General features: G+C 39.7%; 1 protein-coding gene across 2 annotated transcripts in view; it reads left to right on the plus strand.

Moving 5' to 3' along the window:
• Nucleotides 1–20,012, plus strand: part of SHB (SH2 domain containing adaptor protein B) — a 61,767-nt gene that overhangs the window by 23,762 nt on the left and 17,993 nt on the right. For both annotated transcript variants that reach the window (XR_011678842.1, XM_071424598.1), the window contains exons 3-4: nt 12,161–12,376; nt 18,468–18,639. Coding sequence is in view for 1 of the 2 variants with exons in the window: in XM_071424598.1 (XP_071280699.1) it covers nt 12,161–12,376; nt 18,468–18,639 (388 nt within the window). In the remaining variant the exon portion in view is untranslated. The remainder of the gene's footprint in view (nt 1–12,160; nt 12,377–18,467; nt 18,640–20,012) is intronic.

The following is a 20,012-nucleotide window of genomic DNA, read 5'->3' on the forward strand; positions in this document are numbered from 1 at the left end:
CCTTTTCTCTTTTATTCTTTTGCAAAGAGGCTTTTAGCCAAAGGAAATGTGAAAATGTTTAAGAGCAGCACGTTAATAAACAAGCTAGTGTCAGGATGATGAACCTGGGAATAGATATTTCTAGCCCTGATTTATTGTTTTTTAAAGGCAACTACTGGACTTTACGCATGCTATCAAGCCAGAAGGAATTTCTACCCTTTCCCTAGCTAGCTGTGCTCAACTCAAAGGTCCTGCTTGGGGGTCCTTCCCCCCCCCCCTCCCCCCACAAACTAGTGAGATTTTTTTCTCAGAAGAACTTTCCCAATCATCCTCTTTCATATTATACTCTCACTTACTCAAATCACTTTGGGTTTTTTATCTGTGCTGTACAGAAGAGTTAAGTAGGCTCAAAAAAGCTGGTACAGGAAGTATTAGTTAAGCATGAGGTAAACAGAATAGTTCTTTGAAAGAACAAGATACCCTTTCAGCCCTCATATGTTGTCATCTTTATTGTGCTTAGCTTGCTAGTAAATGAATAAAATTTTTGCCTGCTGTTTTTGCTTCCAGACTCTGGAAATCCCAAGTGACAAAAATTTGAGTGAAACCTTCAGTAAATAGGTCTGTTTCTGACATCAGCTGTAATGTAGTAGCTAGTATGCTTTTTTCAGTTAGGAGGCCCAAAACAGAGGAGTGCTTTCATATCCTTAGAAGTAAATTACACTTGAAGATTCAGCCAGTTAGTTTTGTGTCTGCTTTTGCCACAGAGACTGTACATCTTGCCACATCAGTTTACCAACAGTTTAATGTGGCTTCACAGCAGTGTCATAAAACAAACTTAAAACTTCAGTGAGAAGTGGTGAGAAACACAGTTTTTGTGCTCTTTGCATTTTATGTTGGGTCGCAAAAACGTACAGCTTCTCTCTTTCTCTGATTTCTGGCTATGAAGAACTCTGGTTGAAAATGCTCCTTTGGAGGAGCTCAAAAATCTATGCAAATCCAGCTGTTCGTTATCATTCTGGCTGCTAAAATTATTAGAGGCAGTTGTCTGCAGGAGCAGCCTGTTCCTTCTGGCTGAGGTCAGGTAAGCTTCATCTGGTTTTGGTATGTGTTGGTGTGCTAATATGTCCATTAATCTTTGTTATCCCTACTCAGGTAAAGACCTAGGACACCTTCAGTGTGTTTCTGCTTGTGACGGACTGTGTTGTGCTACTGTGATTAAATTTGTTGAATAATACCAATGTACAAATAGAAGATGGAAATACTCAGTCTTCATCTGGGCTTGAGCAAGGCTATTCATTGTTCAGTTTCATGTGTAGGTGTCTTGGGAGAGTCCACATACATCTTGGTTTTATGAAGCAGGATGTAAGCATGCAAAACTGATGCTATAGCAGGTTACACTAACAATTAAGATCAACACAGGTAAACCTGGGGGAAATTAGGTTTGCCCGAAGGAACTCAGCTTGCTTTCTGCATTCATTTTCTGTGGATAATTTGAAAATTCACTGATGAAGTAGTGGGTTTTCTGCTGTTCTGATTCTTGTCCTTTGTACAGTTGAACAACAGTTGCACTTGTCTGGGATGGGCTGCAAGACAGAAAAGCATGAGCTTTTTCTAAGCAAGTCCTGCAGCAGCAGTTATGGCTCTAATGCAGCCTGAGATTGCTGTGAAGGTGTCTGTGCTGCTGCCTCAGTTGAAAAAGAAAGGGAAGAGTGAGATGAAGTTTAAAAAAAGGTGATGTCTTTCATATATACTCTTGATTTTGCATTATATTTTTGTAGAGTAGGACATACTATAGCTCTTTCCTTTGGCTGTGACATGCACCATCACTGAGATCCTGGCATCATGGTAGAATAATAGAACATAACAAAAGACAGCCGCTCTTAACTATTCTTAAAAGATCTTTTTGTATCTGTCTCTTAAAACAAATAACAAAAAAAACCCAGCAAAAAATAAAGCCTTCCACAATTGTCTCCATGGGTGTGGTTTTGTGCATGGTAAATGTTTCCATGTTCACTGTTGGGTGGTTTAGAGATGCATATTGAAAAGTAAGAGTGTAAATTCTGGAAAATTTACCAGAAAGTGTTGACTCAGTTGCATCAGGATCAGGATTGCAATGAATTTTTATAACCTGACTTTTTCTCACTTGACCTAATTGGAAAATATTAAATATTGCTCTTCCAGATTTGTGATACTTCCATTGCAAGAAGTGAAAAAAGTACTGATTTATGATGTTTGCACATGACTGTCATTTGCTTTCTTAAAGCACCTGTTCTTAACGATTCTGTACTGAATGCTAACCAGATTTATTTGCTGTTATGTATCAGTGTAAGCACAAATACTCTTGAGTGATGATGTGATAGACTGTATACGTGCAAACACTGCTGCATGTTCTGTACTGTTGTATAAGTCTTGTCCAAGGGGAAAACCCAACACTGTGTAAATGACAGATTACTCTGCAGGTGGGCTTCTAACTAGGAATGGACATCCAATCAGGGTTTACCTGAGTAGTATAATAATTACAGATACATCTGGAAATACAGGCAAGGTACTGAATATTAGCAGCTGCACAGCTCAGCACAGAGTATTTGAAACTTCCAAATGCTTGACACAAGTTTCTCCTTCCATCAATCCCTTGCTGACCTACTTGACATAATGAGTAAAGAGATCATAGGCCAAAGAGGATGAATTTTCCCAGTAATTTCAGTGTTCATATCCCTGTCACTTTTTCTGTGCTGTCAGCTGTCATTTAATGCATGCAAGGCATTGGATTGTGATAAGTAAAATCAATGGTTGCGTGTAATGACAACCGAGCAGCTTTCTTCATCTAATCATGGGAAGGTAGAATTCTAAAGTAAACCATTTTTTCTCCAGGGCTGAACAGCAAATGCAAACCATTTTTTATGTCTACATTAATGATCCTTATGGCATGCATGTGCAGAACTGTGCTAGATTTTAAATTTACATTGGAGTTACACAGTCGGAGTTATATTTGGAAGCTTGTATGTCCAAGAGGTGGTGATTCATCTTCATTAGGTGCTGAATACAGTTGCTAGATTATCCCCGTAACTCAGTTTGAATGGCAGAACAGAAAGATTCCAACTAGGACAATACTTCCCTTGGGGAAAGCGTGTAAAAGTGGGGAAAATTGCAAATAACCACAGTGGCTGATCTCTGCTGCTTGCAGTTTGCCAGTTGGAAAATTGCAAATGGTCACTGTGGCAAATAATCACTGTGGCTGTTCCTTGCAGTGAACAGGAGAAAAACCAGATGGTTTAGCATGCAGGTGCTGTGTGGCTTTTTAAGTCCTGCCAAAGGAGGAAACAGTACTGATAGTGCCTGCTCTTCCTGGAATGCTGGTTGGGGAAAGAGCTCTTACGAATGCATCAGATATTGCTTCCAAAGCTTTGACTTCTCTTTGTTTTCTTAGCATTTTTCTTTTTAAAAATTACTAATAAAGATAAAATAATGGACATTAGTCACCAGGAAAGTTTCAGGCTATGTTTTCAGCTGGCAGTTGTGGGTTTTGGGGTTTTTTTTGGTTGGTTGGTTGATTGTTTTTTAATCATGGTGATGCAGTCATTCACAGGCTGGATGAAAACAATGCACGATTCACATTTCTGTGTTCCTCTTGATGATGTGGCCACCAGGTCTATGGAATAAATCTGTTGTAGGAATTACTAAGAAGCAGTTCTTCTCCTTGCTTCTATGGCAAATGCTAGCAGGTGCCTAAAAGAAGATAACATGTCTCATCTGGCTGAAAATACATCTCATCTGAGTTTGTTAAATCAGATATGGCATTTCTTCTGGCTACAAAAATCTACTGCCTTACTGTACCATGTAAGTTGTACCTGTAGGGAACTTCTTCCCACTACTTGTATCAAAGGGAAGAAGTCTGGAGGGAGGCCTCTATCTACTTATCCTTCTCTGCCCTCTCCCACATCCCTAGGAGGCTGTGCTCAAAGCCAGTAACATGTAGAAAAGAGAACTCCTTTCTGCATAATCTCATAGAATTAAACCTGCAGCTCTCAGGAAACAGTTCTCTATTTTGTCTTGGTCATATAAACTCCCTTTTGCTCTCATCTGGTTATTCCTTGCAACATCATCCTGAATATATAAATATATATATTTATACTCATTAAAAATAATTTTGATCTCATTTGATAATTTGATTCTTTTGACTAAGCTTTCAGCAAACGGAGACTCTCACAGGCAGACATGATGCAAGAAAATATCTTCCTTCTGTGTGAGTCTTGAAGAGCATTTAAATTATGAATGGTTTCTTCTTCCACTCCTGCCCTCTCTCAAGGTAATTCCTGTGAAGGTGAGATTTTTTGTTTGTGAAGAGCACTGGCAAGGGCATAGGGGGGCATCAGTAGCAGTCATGAGCAGCAGGACTGATCTAACTTCAGGAAACAGTCATATTCACTATAAACTTCTCTGTCCTGACATGGGACAGCTTTAGCTTGTTTAAAATACTCATTTAGATGTTGGTGTTAGGATGGCTTTCAAGGAGAATTTATTCTGTTTGTGCTAATCTTAAAACAAATATTTTGGGACACTGTAGTTCGTGTCCTGGGCTGATGAGAACTCTTGTACTAACTGGCGTACGTGGAAATTCCAGCACAGCGTTCTGTTTCCCAGAGGGCTTCTGTTCCCTCTTACCTCAAGAAATGAATGGTATTTTACACAGCTTAGAAGTTTCAGAGTATGGAAAGGGGATCATGAATTTTTTGGTTTGCACTGTTGCCACTTGGATTGCTCTGTTTAGGCCATGAAACAATGATTCTTGAATCCCAAAGATCAGTACTCCAGGCAGGTCAAGAAAACCTACAAACAAACCAGGAATGTGATGTAACTGGCTGTAGCAGCATCTGGAGTTGGCTCTTGGTCAAGCAGCAGTAAATGTACAGAGTTGCAGAGTTTTTTGGATTCTTTGTCCCCTTATCTAAATAAAAAGGGCATCCCTGCTCCTCTTCTGTCTTACTGAAAAATGTGCAAGGAGTAAGTAGGTCAGCAGCATCAAAGCACCTCCAAAGAGGCAAAGTCTGCAGAAATCAAGAATTTAAAACTGACAGTTAAACACTGCTTATTTATCAGAGAATACGGTGTTGAGGTGGAAGGCTTTATAGAATAAATTTCTGCCTTCAGGGAACTGGAGAAAGTTAATTTTTTTATTTCTTTGCCTCTGCCGAAAGAGAAATACATCTCCAAAGATAATTTTCATGTCCTTTAGAAACAGTAGGCTGTCCTTCCAGGCCACCAGATTTAGGTGTTCTTCCCATGTGTTTTGTTTTTTTAATCAGCATCCTTTGACTCCACCAATACCCACCCCTCCTCTTCCTCACCCTTCCCACCCACAAAGACAAATGTGTACTTCCTGTCTTCTTGGGCAGGGTAGTGGTTACTTGTTTTAATTCAGTACATACCTTCTGTGGAAAATATTAATGGGGGTTTTTTGCTGATTTATTGATACTTATCATGAACGGTCTTCTCCCTGCCTGCCCCTGCTCTGACTGGCCTAACAACTTTTCTTTATCAGGATTGCTGGAATGTAATGTTGCTTTGAATGCTTTTTCCTGGGGTAATGAGTCATACTTGGACTTTAGTAGTATTTCCGGCGTGATGCAGGCAATGTGAAGATGTTGGTTTTCACATCATGTGGTTATGCCAAGCCTTCACAAGGAACAGGGGAACAAACGTCTGTTCGTTTCTGGAAAGTGGCTCACTTCTGAGTCATTTGGCTTCTGTTTGGAAGAAAAGATGAGGGAAGGAAGATCTTCTCATATCCAGCTTTTCCTGTAGCAAAATCTAGAATAATTACCATTGGGTGGCAGTTGCTGCAGTCTCAAAGCAAAACAGCTCTCCCTGCCACTGGAATATAATTGGTGCTCCCTTGTATCCCAGCAGTTGGAGGCATCCAGCTGGATCTGGAAGCAGAGGGAAAAGCAGTTTGATTTCTGGTGACCGGAGGGTAAAATTTTGAACAGAGGTAAAACTTAGCTTCTCTAATGAATAGGCTTTGTAGTAATAAAACAAGAATTCTGCATCACAAGTCCTAAAATATTTTCATATTGTCTTTCCAAAATGGATTTGAAAAGAAGCAGTAATGGTGAGGCTTGGATAACTAAGCAATTGGCTGAGTATTTTGACCTGTTTATCTGGGAATTAATTCAATGGAAGCAAATGTTTGTATCAGGGTGATCTTTGCATTAATCTGTCTTATGCCTGTGGCAAACTGGCAAGTTACTGGTTGATTGCTGCCTGCCCATACACCTGGACCAAACAGCTCACTGCTCTTCAATGGGATTACTTGCCAGTTCAGTGATTTTCCATTAGAGGCCTCAAGAGCAGAACATGTGTAAAGCAGAGGTTTGAGCATTTCAGAAAAACTTACGCCTTGATAGCAAGCACTCCTGCAGATGGGTCTTTGTTGTCTGTGATCAGATCTGGCCCTGATGTGACCTTACCTGCTAGAGATTGCCACGCTGTCAGGATAATGTCGGGGGGGAAATGCATCAGATGCTCAGCAATACCTCTCAATGTGAACCTGAGCATTTTCAAATTTCTTTCTGCTTCCACTGGTAATTTCTGGTTTTCAGTGGTAGGTTAGAATACAAGAAAGGAAATTGGCTGTTGTCCTCAAACAGGCCTTGTTCCTGAATTATGTTCTCACGTACTTTTTTTTTTTTTTTAATATGCTATTTTATTTTTCCCAGACTTATCCACAAAAAGCCAGTGTACTCATAGCAAGTTCTCCAAACACTTTGTGGACTGCCCTTTTAGGGCTTTTGAATATAAAGTGTTTGAATCCACATTCCACAAGTTCTGCTGTTCATAATTCTGCTTTGACTATCCTACTTAAAGACAGGTTAGCCTGTTCTGTCATTGCAGAAACACTCCCTCTCTCTATGGGGAATTTTGTATATATAGGAGGAAAAGATGCAAGAAGTTGACTCTGTTAAGGCTATAGTTGCTTGCTTGCTTGCTTGCTTTAATTAAATACCTGTATCTTTCTGATGATAAATCTTTGGTCTGTCTGTGTGCCTTGAAAAGTTTTGTTAGTTCCAGATAAAGTCGCTTCAGTGTTGAGATCCTTGTCACTGGAATTATCTGGTAGATTTGAGTATTCAGTGAGAATAGCAGCACAGTATATGTTGTTCGCTGCAGGCTGGTTACAATTTTGCTTGTAGTCAATAGCAGGTTGTGTTTTTATTTGGTTAGTGGGAAACTAAATCCAGGTCAGTGGGATTGAAGTTGTTTAAATGCTGACTTCTGGAAAGAGAGCAGAAAAAAAGGAGCCATCTGTAGTCTGAATCCAGAGGTAGGAGGACAGAAATTCTTCAAGCTGACAGCTTGACAGCTGTCCTCTGTACAATCTTATTCTAGCATAGTGTTTACATGTTAATGGGCGTTAAATAGATGAATGAAAAATCTACTGGGCTTCCTGCAAATAACTATGTATTTGAACAAATTTAACTGCATGCCAAAATGACCTTGAAAATCATTATACTTATATTAAAGGGTTTCTAGCCACAGCTGCTTGTTGGAGTTAGGAGTATTTCCAAGTATTTTGTTTCATGCTTTCTGAAATAGGATGAAGATTTATTCAGGAATGTGGCCAGCTAAACTCTGAGTTCTGTACTGCTGAATGGAGTTGAGTGCAGCTAAATGTCCTCTGTAAAATCCCTTCAATAGAATTCTGTTCTCTGTCCTGAGTATTGCTCTTAGGCTTGTCAGATACAAAGGGCTTTGATAACCCTTGTACTTTTCTTGAAAGTCAATTTTAGTGGTAGTTTTTCAAAAGTTGACCTTGCATCTTTGTACTGTTTCCAGCATGAGACCTTCATAGTCAGATTTGTCTCACTAGGACAGGGCTTTTGGCTAGAGAAAGCAGCTGAGGAACTGGTAGGACTGTCATTTTAATTTGGCACTAGTCTTGAAAGTAGCTGAGATGGAGATGGGTCTGGTTTATCACTTTTGCACCTGATATGTGTGGGCCTGTGCACTTTGAAATCTGACATGCTGGCAAGTAAAAACAGCTTTATTGTGCCTCTGTTGATCAATCTGTAAGTTAATGTAACTATATCCAATTCCACTATAGTTTTCCCCAGTTTTCAGTGGAGCATGCATAAATTACAGATGGCTGTCAGACTGATAAAGAACCACCTATGTTTGTCTTACCACTGATGCTGTGATTGGTTGCATGCAATTTGTTTAAAAGTTTTCCCAATAGAATAACAGGGGTTGAAAAAAATCAGGCAATTGATATAAGGCAGGGATTTTGTCTCCTGCAGGTTTAGACTCTTCCTGCATATTAGATGTAGACAAGCAAGACGTGCTGTTACTATGATGCAGGAACCCCAACCTGCACAGAGTCATTGTTCATTGTCTTTCACCACACAGGAGAACAAAAACTCTTGCAAGCCCTTAACTTCAGGGAACATCTCTGTAACTAACATTCCTTACATGATTGTGGCAGTAAGACTCCTGCATTTTGCTTGTCTAGTGTTTCATCAAAAGATATGTTAAAAATGGGCTGTAAATGGCATTGAGTTTATTACTGCCTGGTGACATTTACAGATATGCTTCATTTGGGAAAATGGGCTTTTACATTATCAGAACTTTTTTTAATGGTGCAACTACATTGTTTGACCTCTTGTTACTGCATGCTTGAGTTTGAGATGAAGGAAATATCTATTGGCATCTGGCCATTATAGAATGGTTGTTTTTTAGTCTGTTGTGACCTTTTGGAAGGCAAGCTGTAGAAGTTGACCTGTTTGGTTTGGTAAGCAAGTAAAGAAATGTTGAAAACACTACTTCGTTGGCTTCATAGCTGTTCTCTTCCCTTAATGATATATCCCCTAATTCTCTTCAAACTATTTTCAGAAATATAGTGCAATTATGTGTAATCCTGTTCAGTTTTTTAGGGCTATTAAGGTGTTTGGTGTAGCTGATGTGGCTTCATGTCCTGTGGAGCTCTGTTCTGTGTGTGAGTATCAGAATTGTTCACCAAGTGGGAAGAACAATGTCAAGTTGAGTCTTGTATCTCATAGTGTTGTTTCAGTTTTGGTACCTCTCCTAGTCAAGTTCTTGGTTTTATGCAGGAGCCCAAACTTCTGGAGCCTGATTCTGTAATAACTGCTGATCTGTGAGAACAAGAATCATCTGTGGGAGTCTTCCAGACTGCTAGCAAAATTAGTGCTTTCAAAACTTCAATTGTTACCTCTTCTGATAGCTAGTAACTTAATGCTGAATTGTATACAAATGTACTTTTAATCAGCAATAAGAATTCCAATGATATAGTTCATAAAAGTGAATTTCTAAACAAAAAGTTAAATTAACAAAGTTTTTTATTTCCTAATCTTTCCAAGGAGTTTAGCCCTTAGAGCTGTCACTTTTAGAGGCTATAAAATTACCATGAGAAAGGCTTCATCACAAATGTGCTGTTGTCTTCTCTTATTCGATTCTTGAATATCAAGTTTGCACTGAGCTATCTGTGTGTATAATGCTAACACTGCTTATGGTACAGATTCAGCTGTGCTGTCGTTCATTGAAAGGGACTTTTTCTGATTTAGCTTTTAGTAAAATTAAGTAAAATTAATAAAAGTAAAATTACTTTTATTTACAAATACTCTCAAAGGTGAATTTCCAAGCATATTTATACAAAGCTTTACAAAAGAGATTGGAGATGTGTGTAGAAGTGTGTGTGCATTTGTTTTCATATATCACAGAATCACAGGCTATGGTGAGTTGGAAGGGATCCACAAGGATCATTATTAAGTCCAGTTCCTGGCCCTGCACTTCCCTCCATCTAGGTTGTAGCTTTTCCTAGAAAAGCTTTTCTGTTTTAGAATCAAATATTCATAATTTTTCTAATTATGCTTCCTGAACATGAACCACCTTCTATTTACTGGTAATCTTTTCTGTATGGCCTGATGCTTTGGTTTTCTGGGTAAAAGAAAAATGTCAGGCAAGAGTTCTTGTATTGAAATATGCTCACACACACAAAGAGCCAATTGCATAGCTGTATTTGGCACACAAATTTGTGTTTGGCACTTCCAACTGATTCAGCTTCTGTTCCTCAGAAATGCACATTTCTTGGTGTAGCATTGACTGGGTCCACAGTGCGAAAGACAAAAAGATACATGCCACTTTTCTGACTTCAGAAAAAACCAAAATGTTTCTCTTTCTGAACCAAAGTATTCAAGAGAGCAGTGTATTCTTTCCATTACAGTTTTTTTTCTCAATGCAGCATTTTTTCTTGATGTGATTGTTCATAACTAGAAATGAAGAGGATGTGTCTTGCTTGTAGCATCAATTTTGGTGTATATTTCTTCAAAATTACCGTATTTTTAATGCATAAATGAAATAATTTTTTTTTCAAGGAATAAGGGCACTGTCATTTTGCAGACTTTTCACTGTGCTTTGAAGGGGTTTGGAGAAGTTACTTGATTATAATATTATTGTTGATATATTACTTGATTTATGACATTTGTTGAACTGCTCTAGATCTTTGCTTCATTTGTAGCTTAAAAAGTTCTCTCTCTGAGTCTTTTCATGACTTTGCAATTAGCTATATTATTGGTGTTCTTATTTTGTTGTTGCAGTGATCAGTATAATCACACAACATCTGAAGTTGGAAGGGACCTCTTGATATTACATAATAAAAAAATCCTGGTCAAGCAGATTCAGCTAGTATAGACTGCCCATAACTATGTCCAGTCAGATCTTGAATATCTCCAAAGATGGATACTTCACAGCCCCTCCAGGCAACCTATTTCTTTGTTTGACCATTATCACAGTCAAAATGTGCTTCCTTGTGTTCAGGTGGAATTGCATATTTTTTGACTTGTGCCTGTTATATCTTGGCCTGTCACTGGGCACTGTCAATAAAAGTCTTTCTCTGTGTTCTCTGTCTTCCATCAGGTATTTATATGCATTGATAATGTCCCCACTAAAACTTGTTTTCTCCCAGCTAGCCAGTCTCAACTCTTTCAGTCTCTCCTCATATGAAAAGTGCTTCAGTCCCATTATTGAGCTTCATGGCCTTTTGCTGAAACTTCCTGCAGTATTCTGTGTTTTTCTTGTGCTGGGCAGATGAGAACTGGACCCGGCAGTCCAGATGTGGCCTCTCCAGTGCTGAGTAGAGGGGAAGAATCACATCTCTTGAACTGCATTCAGCACTCCTGATGCACCCCAAGTTGGGTTGTCCCTCATTCCTGTAAGGGTGGATTGCTGGCTTGTGTTTAACTTGCTGCCTTACAGGACCCCAAAGTCCTTCTCAGTGAGCAGCTTTCTAGCCTGTTAGTCTGCCATTTTCCAGCCTCCCTGGGTCCATTTGAATGGTAGCACAGCCACCTGGTCTGTCATTCACACCACCCAGTTTTGTATCAGTAGATGGAGTTTACAGAGCTTTGCCTAACCAAGGCTCTGTAAACTCAAAAGAATGAAGACACTTCCCATGACCTACCTGGTAACCTGTCCTGGGGCTGCCCCTCATACGAGGGGAAGAAGGTACCCACAATGTATCACTTGGATCTCTTGAGCTGCCTCTTGTGCCTGTTCCTCCTTACTGCTTCTTCTGATTCTGCCCAAAAAGGTTTGGTTCTGACTGCTTTTTGGGCAGCTGAGAGCTGCTGTTACGACTGCTTTGATGTGAGATAAACTCTAATGCTTTTTTTTTAGTGTTCTTACTCTAGTTCATTTTTTGCTGATATTCTGTAGGTGTAAAGGCAGACAACTTTTTTTAATCAGCATATACAATAGTACTGTGGGATTTTTTTTTCTGTTCTTTGTGTCTTCAAATTTCACTTCGGAACCATATCTTCCTGAAGAGCTAACTATACACAAATTTCAGTGTTGTTGGGAATTTATGTAGAGTTGCTTGTGAAGGTGCTTTTTAGCAGCTGACAGGTATTGTGTGCTTCCTGCAATCTGGCTCTGCATAAGCTGAGAAATGTTGGTGGAGGCATGAAGCTGTGGTGGTTAACTGGAGCAAACTTTTGCTTCCAGCCAGTTACCAATGTAGAGGTAGAATTTAGAAGTCTTGTACAAGCTTGTCATCTCTATAATTATGTGGCTATTAAGAAATGGGTGGAAGTTGAATGCTCTAAAATTATAGACTGTAATGATAAGACGTGGTTAGTAGTGATTCTGATGCAACTTTCCTCCTTGCCAACAGAGTTTCAACAGCAGGAAGGCATGAAGTCCCATCAGAAAAACATGCAGCTCTATGACACACCCTATGAACCAGAAGGCAGTGGTGTGGAATCCGATTCTGAAAGTGTGGTGAGTCGCCGTTTACGAGAAAGCAAATTGCCACAGGATGATGACAGGCCTGCAGATGAGTATGATCAGCCGTGGGAGTGGAACAAAGTCAGCATCCCAGCTTTGGCAGGTAGGATTCCTAGATCCCAGCCTCAAAATTCCCTCTCACAATTATACTATATATACTTGCCTTTGGGGTAAATCAAATAGTTATGCTCTTTTGTATATGTGTGTGTGAAGAAATGTCTGTAAAGTGAATGTGGGTCATCTAAATCTTTACCTACTGCAGAAGTACGAAACTGCACTTTTTGTTTGGTATTTCAGCCAACCCGTTGTCAATCATCTTAGCAACTTACTTCATAAAAGTTCTGATTCTCCTGCTCCTTCTCCCTTCCTACATTTTAATGGATGGGATGTAGATAGTGTTTATTGTTGAGTATCTCTGTGGTGAGGAACTTGCTTTGCAGGGTCCTGAAATTTTGGAGCTATTCTCAAAGGGACAGTGTGATGAAGTGTTGGGGGTGAGGCAGGAAGAAAAGAGGTGTGCCTCCGGGACCAAACATGGAGGAAGCCTGAGAGCAATGATTAGTGGGTAGTCAGTGTGCATTTATCCTAGGTAAATCCTGCTTGACAAACCTGTTTGCTTTCTGTGTTAAAACTACTAGATCTCTTAATGGAAAGAGAGCAGTAGGTCTCATCTGTGTAGACTTTAGCTTTCAGGATGTTGTGCTGTGGCATCAGCTGTGTTTGGAATGTTGTAGCCCAGATGGGTGGACTAGTAGATCTGCAAAAACCTTTCAGAGTCATTGACCTCAAAGGGTAGTGTTAGTGATTCATACTCTTCCTGGAATCTCGTTACAAGTGTGATTCCTCCAAGGATATGTTCTGAAACCCTTCCTGTTTAGCATAGTTATTAGTAACCAAGAGCTGAAGGAGAGGAAATGCCCCTTATCAAGCTTGGAATAACAGCCAAGGGAGGGGAGGGTGCGTACAAAGCTGCCGTTCTGAGGGACTTGAACAGGCTGGAGAAATGGACTGACAACAAGCTTACAAAACCTAATGAGAACAGACCTAAAGACTTGCATCTGGAGCAAACTAACCCCCTGCAATGATATGGACCTAGATCTGGTCAACTTGCTGGGCTACAGTTTTGCTAGAAGGGGCTTAAACAGTCCTAGGGGAAGTGGACTAAATGTGGCTAGCAATACTCCTCACCATGATGAAGGCTAGTAGCATGCTAGCCTGAGTGAATAGGAGCAAGCCAGTGGATGAAGCAAAGTGACTGTCCCTCTTTACTTCATATTTCTTGAACTATGCATAATGCTGTGGTAGAATTCTGATATAAGAGGGATGTTGATAAACGTCTTTGTTAGCATAGAGCCAACAAAGTGACATGAAGAGATGCTGAGAGACCTGGGCTTGCTTAGCCTGGACAAGAGAAAACTTTGGGTGGGTCATAGTGGGAACTTTCTAATGCCTGTGAGGAGATCCTCTATAAGATGGAGCCAGTTTCTTCACAAATGAGCAGGTGTGTGATTGGAAGATGAGATATAAGATGAATCAGTAGAGGTTCTGACTCAAGTTGTGTTTTTCTCTGCAAGAACAGTCAAGTATTGGAAGCAATTATTCAAGGAGCTCTTGCAGTCTCCATTTTCAGGTTTTTTTCATCCTGTGGGAAGAAATGACTGGATAAACAACCTGATCTGATCACATAATTTCCCACAAAAGGTCGGTGTGAAAAGTAACTTTTCTTTCAAAAACCAGCAACTTCACTGCTTAATGATGCTGAGATGCAAGTCGTGGACCAGTATGCATCTGTCTCTAGTGAGATCACATTTCAGAAATTTTTCAAATAGTAATAGAGCAGCTACAGAGACTGGATTTTAAAAGTTAAGTCTAAAGAGTCATATATGTAAATTATTATCCTTCATGTTTTGGTCATATAATATAAAATCTATGCGTTTTAATTAATTTGGATCTTGTCTTAACCTCTGTATTCATCTTTGTGTCCACTTTTTTGGTCTTTATGAGGTAAATTCTGAAAGAGGGTTTTTCTGAGTTGTTTTAAAATAAAGAATCCTAGTTTTGGGTTTTTTTTCCTTATATCTACTTTTCAGTTTTTATATGTAACTGTAAATTAACAAGGTCAGTCCAATACAAGATTTTATGATTGGCTTATGTGTTAATATTCTTTCAAGTACTATGCAGTTACGAAAGCACACAGAGCAAAATTTTGCTTTACCGAATTAATAGACTAAAGAGAGGTTTAATTAAATGGTATTATGATATGATTGGTTTACTCACAGGTTCAGCATAGAGAATTGTTATTTAAAATAAGGAGAGTAAACACTTTTTGAGATTAATTAGATTTCTCTCATTACGGCTGCCATTCATTATAGATTAATTTGTTTTAGGTACAAGGTTATTTTAGGTACAAGAGTTTCTTTTGTCACAAAGAAATATCTAAGGATTGGCCGCAAGCCTGATTGCAAGCTGCTGTTTCATCTAGTGTCTCTAGAAATCATCTTTGTCCTAGGAGTAGTAAATGTTTAAAATAAGGAATGAAGAGGTCCAGCTCTGAAGTTTGAAATGGTGGAAATTTTGCAATGGAGAAGTGTTGACCCCCTGCTCAGATGTATGAAGTGCCCTTCTGACTTAGTCGGTGGTTCCGTAGTATAAATCTGGAAAGGGGTTTTTCAATTCTTAGCTGAGGTGGATTTTTCTGAAAAGTGCAGTGTTGGTCTAACTACTAAAAATTCTAGCAATGGGTATGTCCCACTTTACAGGCCCGCAATTACCATCTTCCAATTCTGTGGAACTGTGGAGATCCTGGAGAGGTCCTCTGCTGAAACTTTCCTATTTTGTGAAATTCATCTGGAGGGAACAACACACATCTGTGATGAGAGTTGCAGACAGAGTCTTATGAAGCAAATGTTTTTGATTTGTCAGGTGATAGACTGCGGAAACAAAACAAAATCACCAGCGACACTAGAATTACCATGAACCTAATTACTCATGCAAATCTTTGAAGGAAAAAATTGTTCTTCTGCCATGATTTCAAGATTTGTTGCTGAAGCATAGCTAAAAGCTTTTTATCTCTAGCCTGGACTTTGAGATTTGTCAGAATGAAAGTGTGCACAAGCTATGAAGTGTGCTGAGGCTGAGGGCAGTGTGTCTGTGCTCTGACTCCTAAGGATGAGGCTGAGGCTGGTGTCATGCTGGCATTGTGGATGGAGCAAGATGTACATAGCCTATGGATTTTGCTGTGCTAAGGGATGTGTCCCTGTGTAGCAGAGCTGGAATGCAGCGTTTTGACTGTCTGCAGCTGGAGTTCTTTCACAAACAGTTTTGGGGTTGTTTTATTGGAGGCTGTCCAGCTGAAGCTAAAATGTGTTTTTGATGGCTTTTATGGGAAGCGAGCAGGTCTTGTTAGAACTCCTGCTGAGCTGGGCAGACTGGTTTGCCCAGAAGAGTTGAGGCTGGCAAAGCAACAGGAACAAAGTAGCTTCCAGGTACACAAGTCTGGCTGGAAAATGAGATAGCACCAGGGAGAGCCCACTGGATAGATGGGAGATAGCATGGGCACCAGAGGGCCTATTGAAGAATGTCACACTGACACTGGCTTCCACTGAGTTTGTGAGAAATCTGTCCTCTTCAAACTGTTGTGTGGGCGCAGAAAACATTGGGTAAAGGAAATACTTGTGAAGTCTGTAAAGCCAGTCTTAGTATTGCGTTACAAAAATGTGACCCTCACTTACAAAGAGGGTCTCAATGGTCAAGAGGGCCATTTGGTAGCAATTTCCAGCACTGATCATGGGCTCGTGGAAGAAGGACTTATAAATGCCAAACTTTTTCTGGCTTCTTTTGCTGTTGAATGGAAGGTGCTGCCTAGGACCCTGAGTGAGCTAAAGCAAGGGAATTCTGCCATGCCACTGTCACAGGGGTAGGGCAGGAATAACAGGGCAATGGAAGAGAGGCCAGATGAGGAGTGTGGAGGTAAAGTATTGCAGTCTATTCCATAACTGCAGTGGCTGGATATACTTTAGCTTTGTTTAAGAGAGGATTCATAGCAGCCAAAACTCAGATTACAGCATTGGGTGGGGAGGTACCTGACTGAGAATCACACTTGTCACTTTAATCTGCTTGCATAGCCCTTCAAGACTGCTTCTTCCTGGGGAAAAAAAAAAAAAAAGAAAAGGCCAGAAGTCCAGACAAATGTCTGAACTTTTCAAACAGAGAAAACAGCCCCAACATTCAAAAGCATCTGAAATTTGACTTTGTCCTGTTTTTGGAGAATAGTTCTATGTCTTATCATCATGTTAAGTGACTTTCCACACAAGCATATAAAGATAAAAAAAGAGGGAACATTTTTAAACTAAAAGAGGAGACATTTAGATTAGATGTTAGGAAGAAATTGTTTAGTCAAAGATGGTGAAGCAATGGAGCAGGTTGCTGTGTGTGAATTGTGGATAGCCCTTCCCTGGAACTGTTTAAAGCCAGGCTGGATGGGGCTCTGAATACTGTGGTTTAGTGGACAAAATCACTGCCTGTGGTGGCATCTCTTTGCTCTTGGGGTTTTGTGACTAGATAATCCTTAATATCGCTTCCAGCCCAAGCCATTCTGTGATTCTGTGTTATAATCACAAGTTATTAACAGTCAGAACTGCGTTTGTTATGTGAACGGAGTTTTTTGGCATCTGAAAAGTGCTCCTTGTTTGGAAGGTGACAATAAACTCATTGAGTTTCAGAGAGTACCCAAGTTACATCCAGGTGTTTTTCTTAAAATAATAATACTGCTCGTATATGTCACGGGCAGGTATCCACATGCAGTGTTTTTCCTTGTTATGCTAATCAGCTTTCATTCTCCAGTAATGAGGTTAAATCTGAGTTTATATTAAGAAAGAATCAGCATATTTCCACTATGTATACTTGGAATGTGATTGAATACGTTTGCCTAAATTTTACAATAAAAAAATTGTGCCTACTTTCTCTGAGTAGAGGGGCGATTTGGAAGTGTCCTAAGCTTCATGACAAAAGCATAAACAAATTTTTAAAAAACAGCTCCAAAACATTTTCCTCATCCAACATGTCTCTTTGCATTATCATTTTGAACTTGAACATTGCAGCTGTCTGCTTTAAAACACTTAATACTGTCAGTCACATGCCTACTTGGCTGTTTGTTATAGTAAGTTCACTTTTAAGTGCATGAGGCCTATAAGTGTTGCAGGGAGTTCCTTCAGTTTTCCGAGTAACATTTTTCTCCAGTATTGCTGTTGCAACTCACGCAGGGGCTGATTGAGCTGTTTGTGCTTGTGAGCACTGTGATTTTTACCTCCTGACACAGTCAAGGTTCTCTGCCTGGTCCTCACTAGATGGCCTTAATATACAATCATTTGCAGCTGGGAATGTTAATTTTTGATGAAGCAGCAAATCATAGAAGGCAATAAGAGTCAGGAATATGGTGTGGGTAGATTCTTTCACTGTTTCTGTCAACATTCTGTCCTTTAGTATTTTTTTTTAATTGTAGCTATGTGGAATCTGTAAGTGTGGAATGAGAATGCTGACATCATTAGTATGTGCTTAGCTACAGGTGTTGCACTGCTCTAATAAATTACAGCTTTGCAAAATAAGTTGTATTTCTTTTCTTGGAATAATGTAGTTAGTGAGAGAAATGATGAAAGAATATCTTTCTTTTGTCATCTGTTTCCTAGACTTTAAAGGCAAAAGCTTTGTGCCAGCAGCATGTGAGTGGATGCACTGTTAATTCTTTGCTGCTTGACGCTATTTCTGATATGGATGTTAGCTGCCTGATTTGCCCCCAGATCACTGTCAGGATGATACCACATAACCTGAGGCAAACTGATGTTCTCACTTATTTCCTTTTGGAATTATGGCAGGTGACTTAAGGCTCATTACTGTTACTTGTTTAACAGCATCAGCTCTGGAGGATCAAAGTATCACATGTCAAGATAAGCAGTAGTTATTATAAAAAGGTTTAGAAGAGCATGAATTTTATTACTGGGAAAACAAGAGAGTTTTAGGACTGTACTCTGCCTAGTAAGAAACACTTTACCTGATACATATAACTTTGTAGATAAAGCATCTAAATGCTAGTGGGTATATGTTTATTCTCTGTGGGGTGTGACAACCGCTGTAAGTGCTACAACTCTTTTGGTCCTTGCTAACCTTGCCTGGAGAGGTAATTATTGTGTGTCTTGCAGCCCAGTTTAATGGAAGTGGGAAACGGCAAGCATCTCCTCCTCCCTCAAATGACCAGCACAGGCAATTAAGAGCACCTGGAGGAGGCTTTAAACCTATCAAACATGGCAGTCCAGAATTTTGTGGGATCCTGGGAGAGAGAATAGATCCAACTATTCAACTGGAAAAGCAGATGTAAGTAAGCACAGTAATTGCTCTCTAGCTCTTTGCCTCTCCATTTACAGGAGCAGTAAGTACCCAGATCCTACTGTCCAGCTTCCGTCCTCAGTATCCCCAAAGCCCCAAAGATTTACTCTTACTAGTTCTGCAAATTATAAGTAATTTTTGTGGGGTGGCAAAATAGTGTTAAACAGGAAACTCATCTCAGAAACAGTGAATTTTATCTGTCAAGTATTCAGTTATTCCATTTTCAACCTTGTTGTTTATACTGCATTAGGGAGAAAAAAGTTGTATTTCACATATAACCAAATTCTGTTGAAAGCTACATGAAACCAATATATTTGTGGCTGCAGAGGAGCATGTTTCTAATACATCAGATTTGCCTTGCATCTGGCAGTGATTTTCCTCCAGGGAGAGAATGATAAAACCACTTAAACAGCTTTCAGATAAGAGATTGTTATTTCTACCCTAGTGCTATCAAACTTGAGAGTGGTATTTAGATGCACTTCTATCTAATTCAGGTTCCAGGTGAATTCCCTGTAGTAAATTGTCTGGTATCCACAAGAGTGGCCTCTGTCCTGCCTCATTGTTGCCCTTCCTTGAACAATTTGGACAAACTGGCTTGTGGTGGAATGACCCACTGTCCTGTATCATATCAAAGGTACAGCCTCAGTAAGGGGCCAGAATTCCTGCTACACAGAGAAAAATCCTGAAAAGTAAAAAAGTAGAGCAATTTACAAAAATTAAAGTGATATTCCTGGTCACTGAGAAGCCAGTGGAGTCATGCAGTTAAGTGAAGAAGCTGTGTCTTGAATCCCTGAAGGCAGTCCACTCCAGAAACTGTCGTTCTGGGTCAGAGGCAGAATTTATTTGCACTGGAGAGGGAGGGCATAATTTAGCATGGATGTGAGTATGTACTTTGTGAGAATACTTTGTTCCTTAATGCTAGTGGTATTGAAAGGATTAAGAATCCTTTTACTTAAAACCCTCAGTAGGAGGGTTTGAGAGGAGGTAGTTCTAGAAATTGCTTTCCCTTTGACATTCTATTTTTCAGACAGTATTTGGTAGCATGAGTTTGAAACAGATAATATCATCCACATGTTTTCATGTTCCATCTAATCAACCTCAGCCTTTGAACCATCTGCCCATTCACTGATTGTATGCTTATCTCCAGTAGAGGAAGTACCAACCATTATTGTGAAATCAGTCACTGATACTGTTAGGTAAATAACTAAAAGGCTGTAAATTTAACTGTAGATTTGGTCCTCCAAGTTGGGTAGTTCCAGCTTGCCAAAGTCGCTCGCCCAGTCCCAAATATATTAAAAATAACTGCAGGAAGGAGAGTGTCTCTTACCTACTTTTTGACTCACAAATTTGCTGTGGCGTCA

The sequence above is a fragment of the Agelaius tricolor genome, unplaced genomic scaffold (genome assembly GCF_023055355.1).
Source record: "Agelaius tricolor isolate 1412-34295 unplaced genomic scaffold, bAgeTri1.0.p SCAF_4, whole genome shotgun sequence".
Lineage (NCBI taxonomy): Eukaryota > Metazoa > Chordata > Aves > Passeriformes > Icteridae > Agelaius > Agelaius tricolor.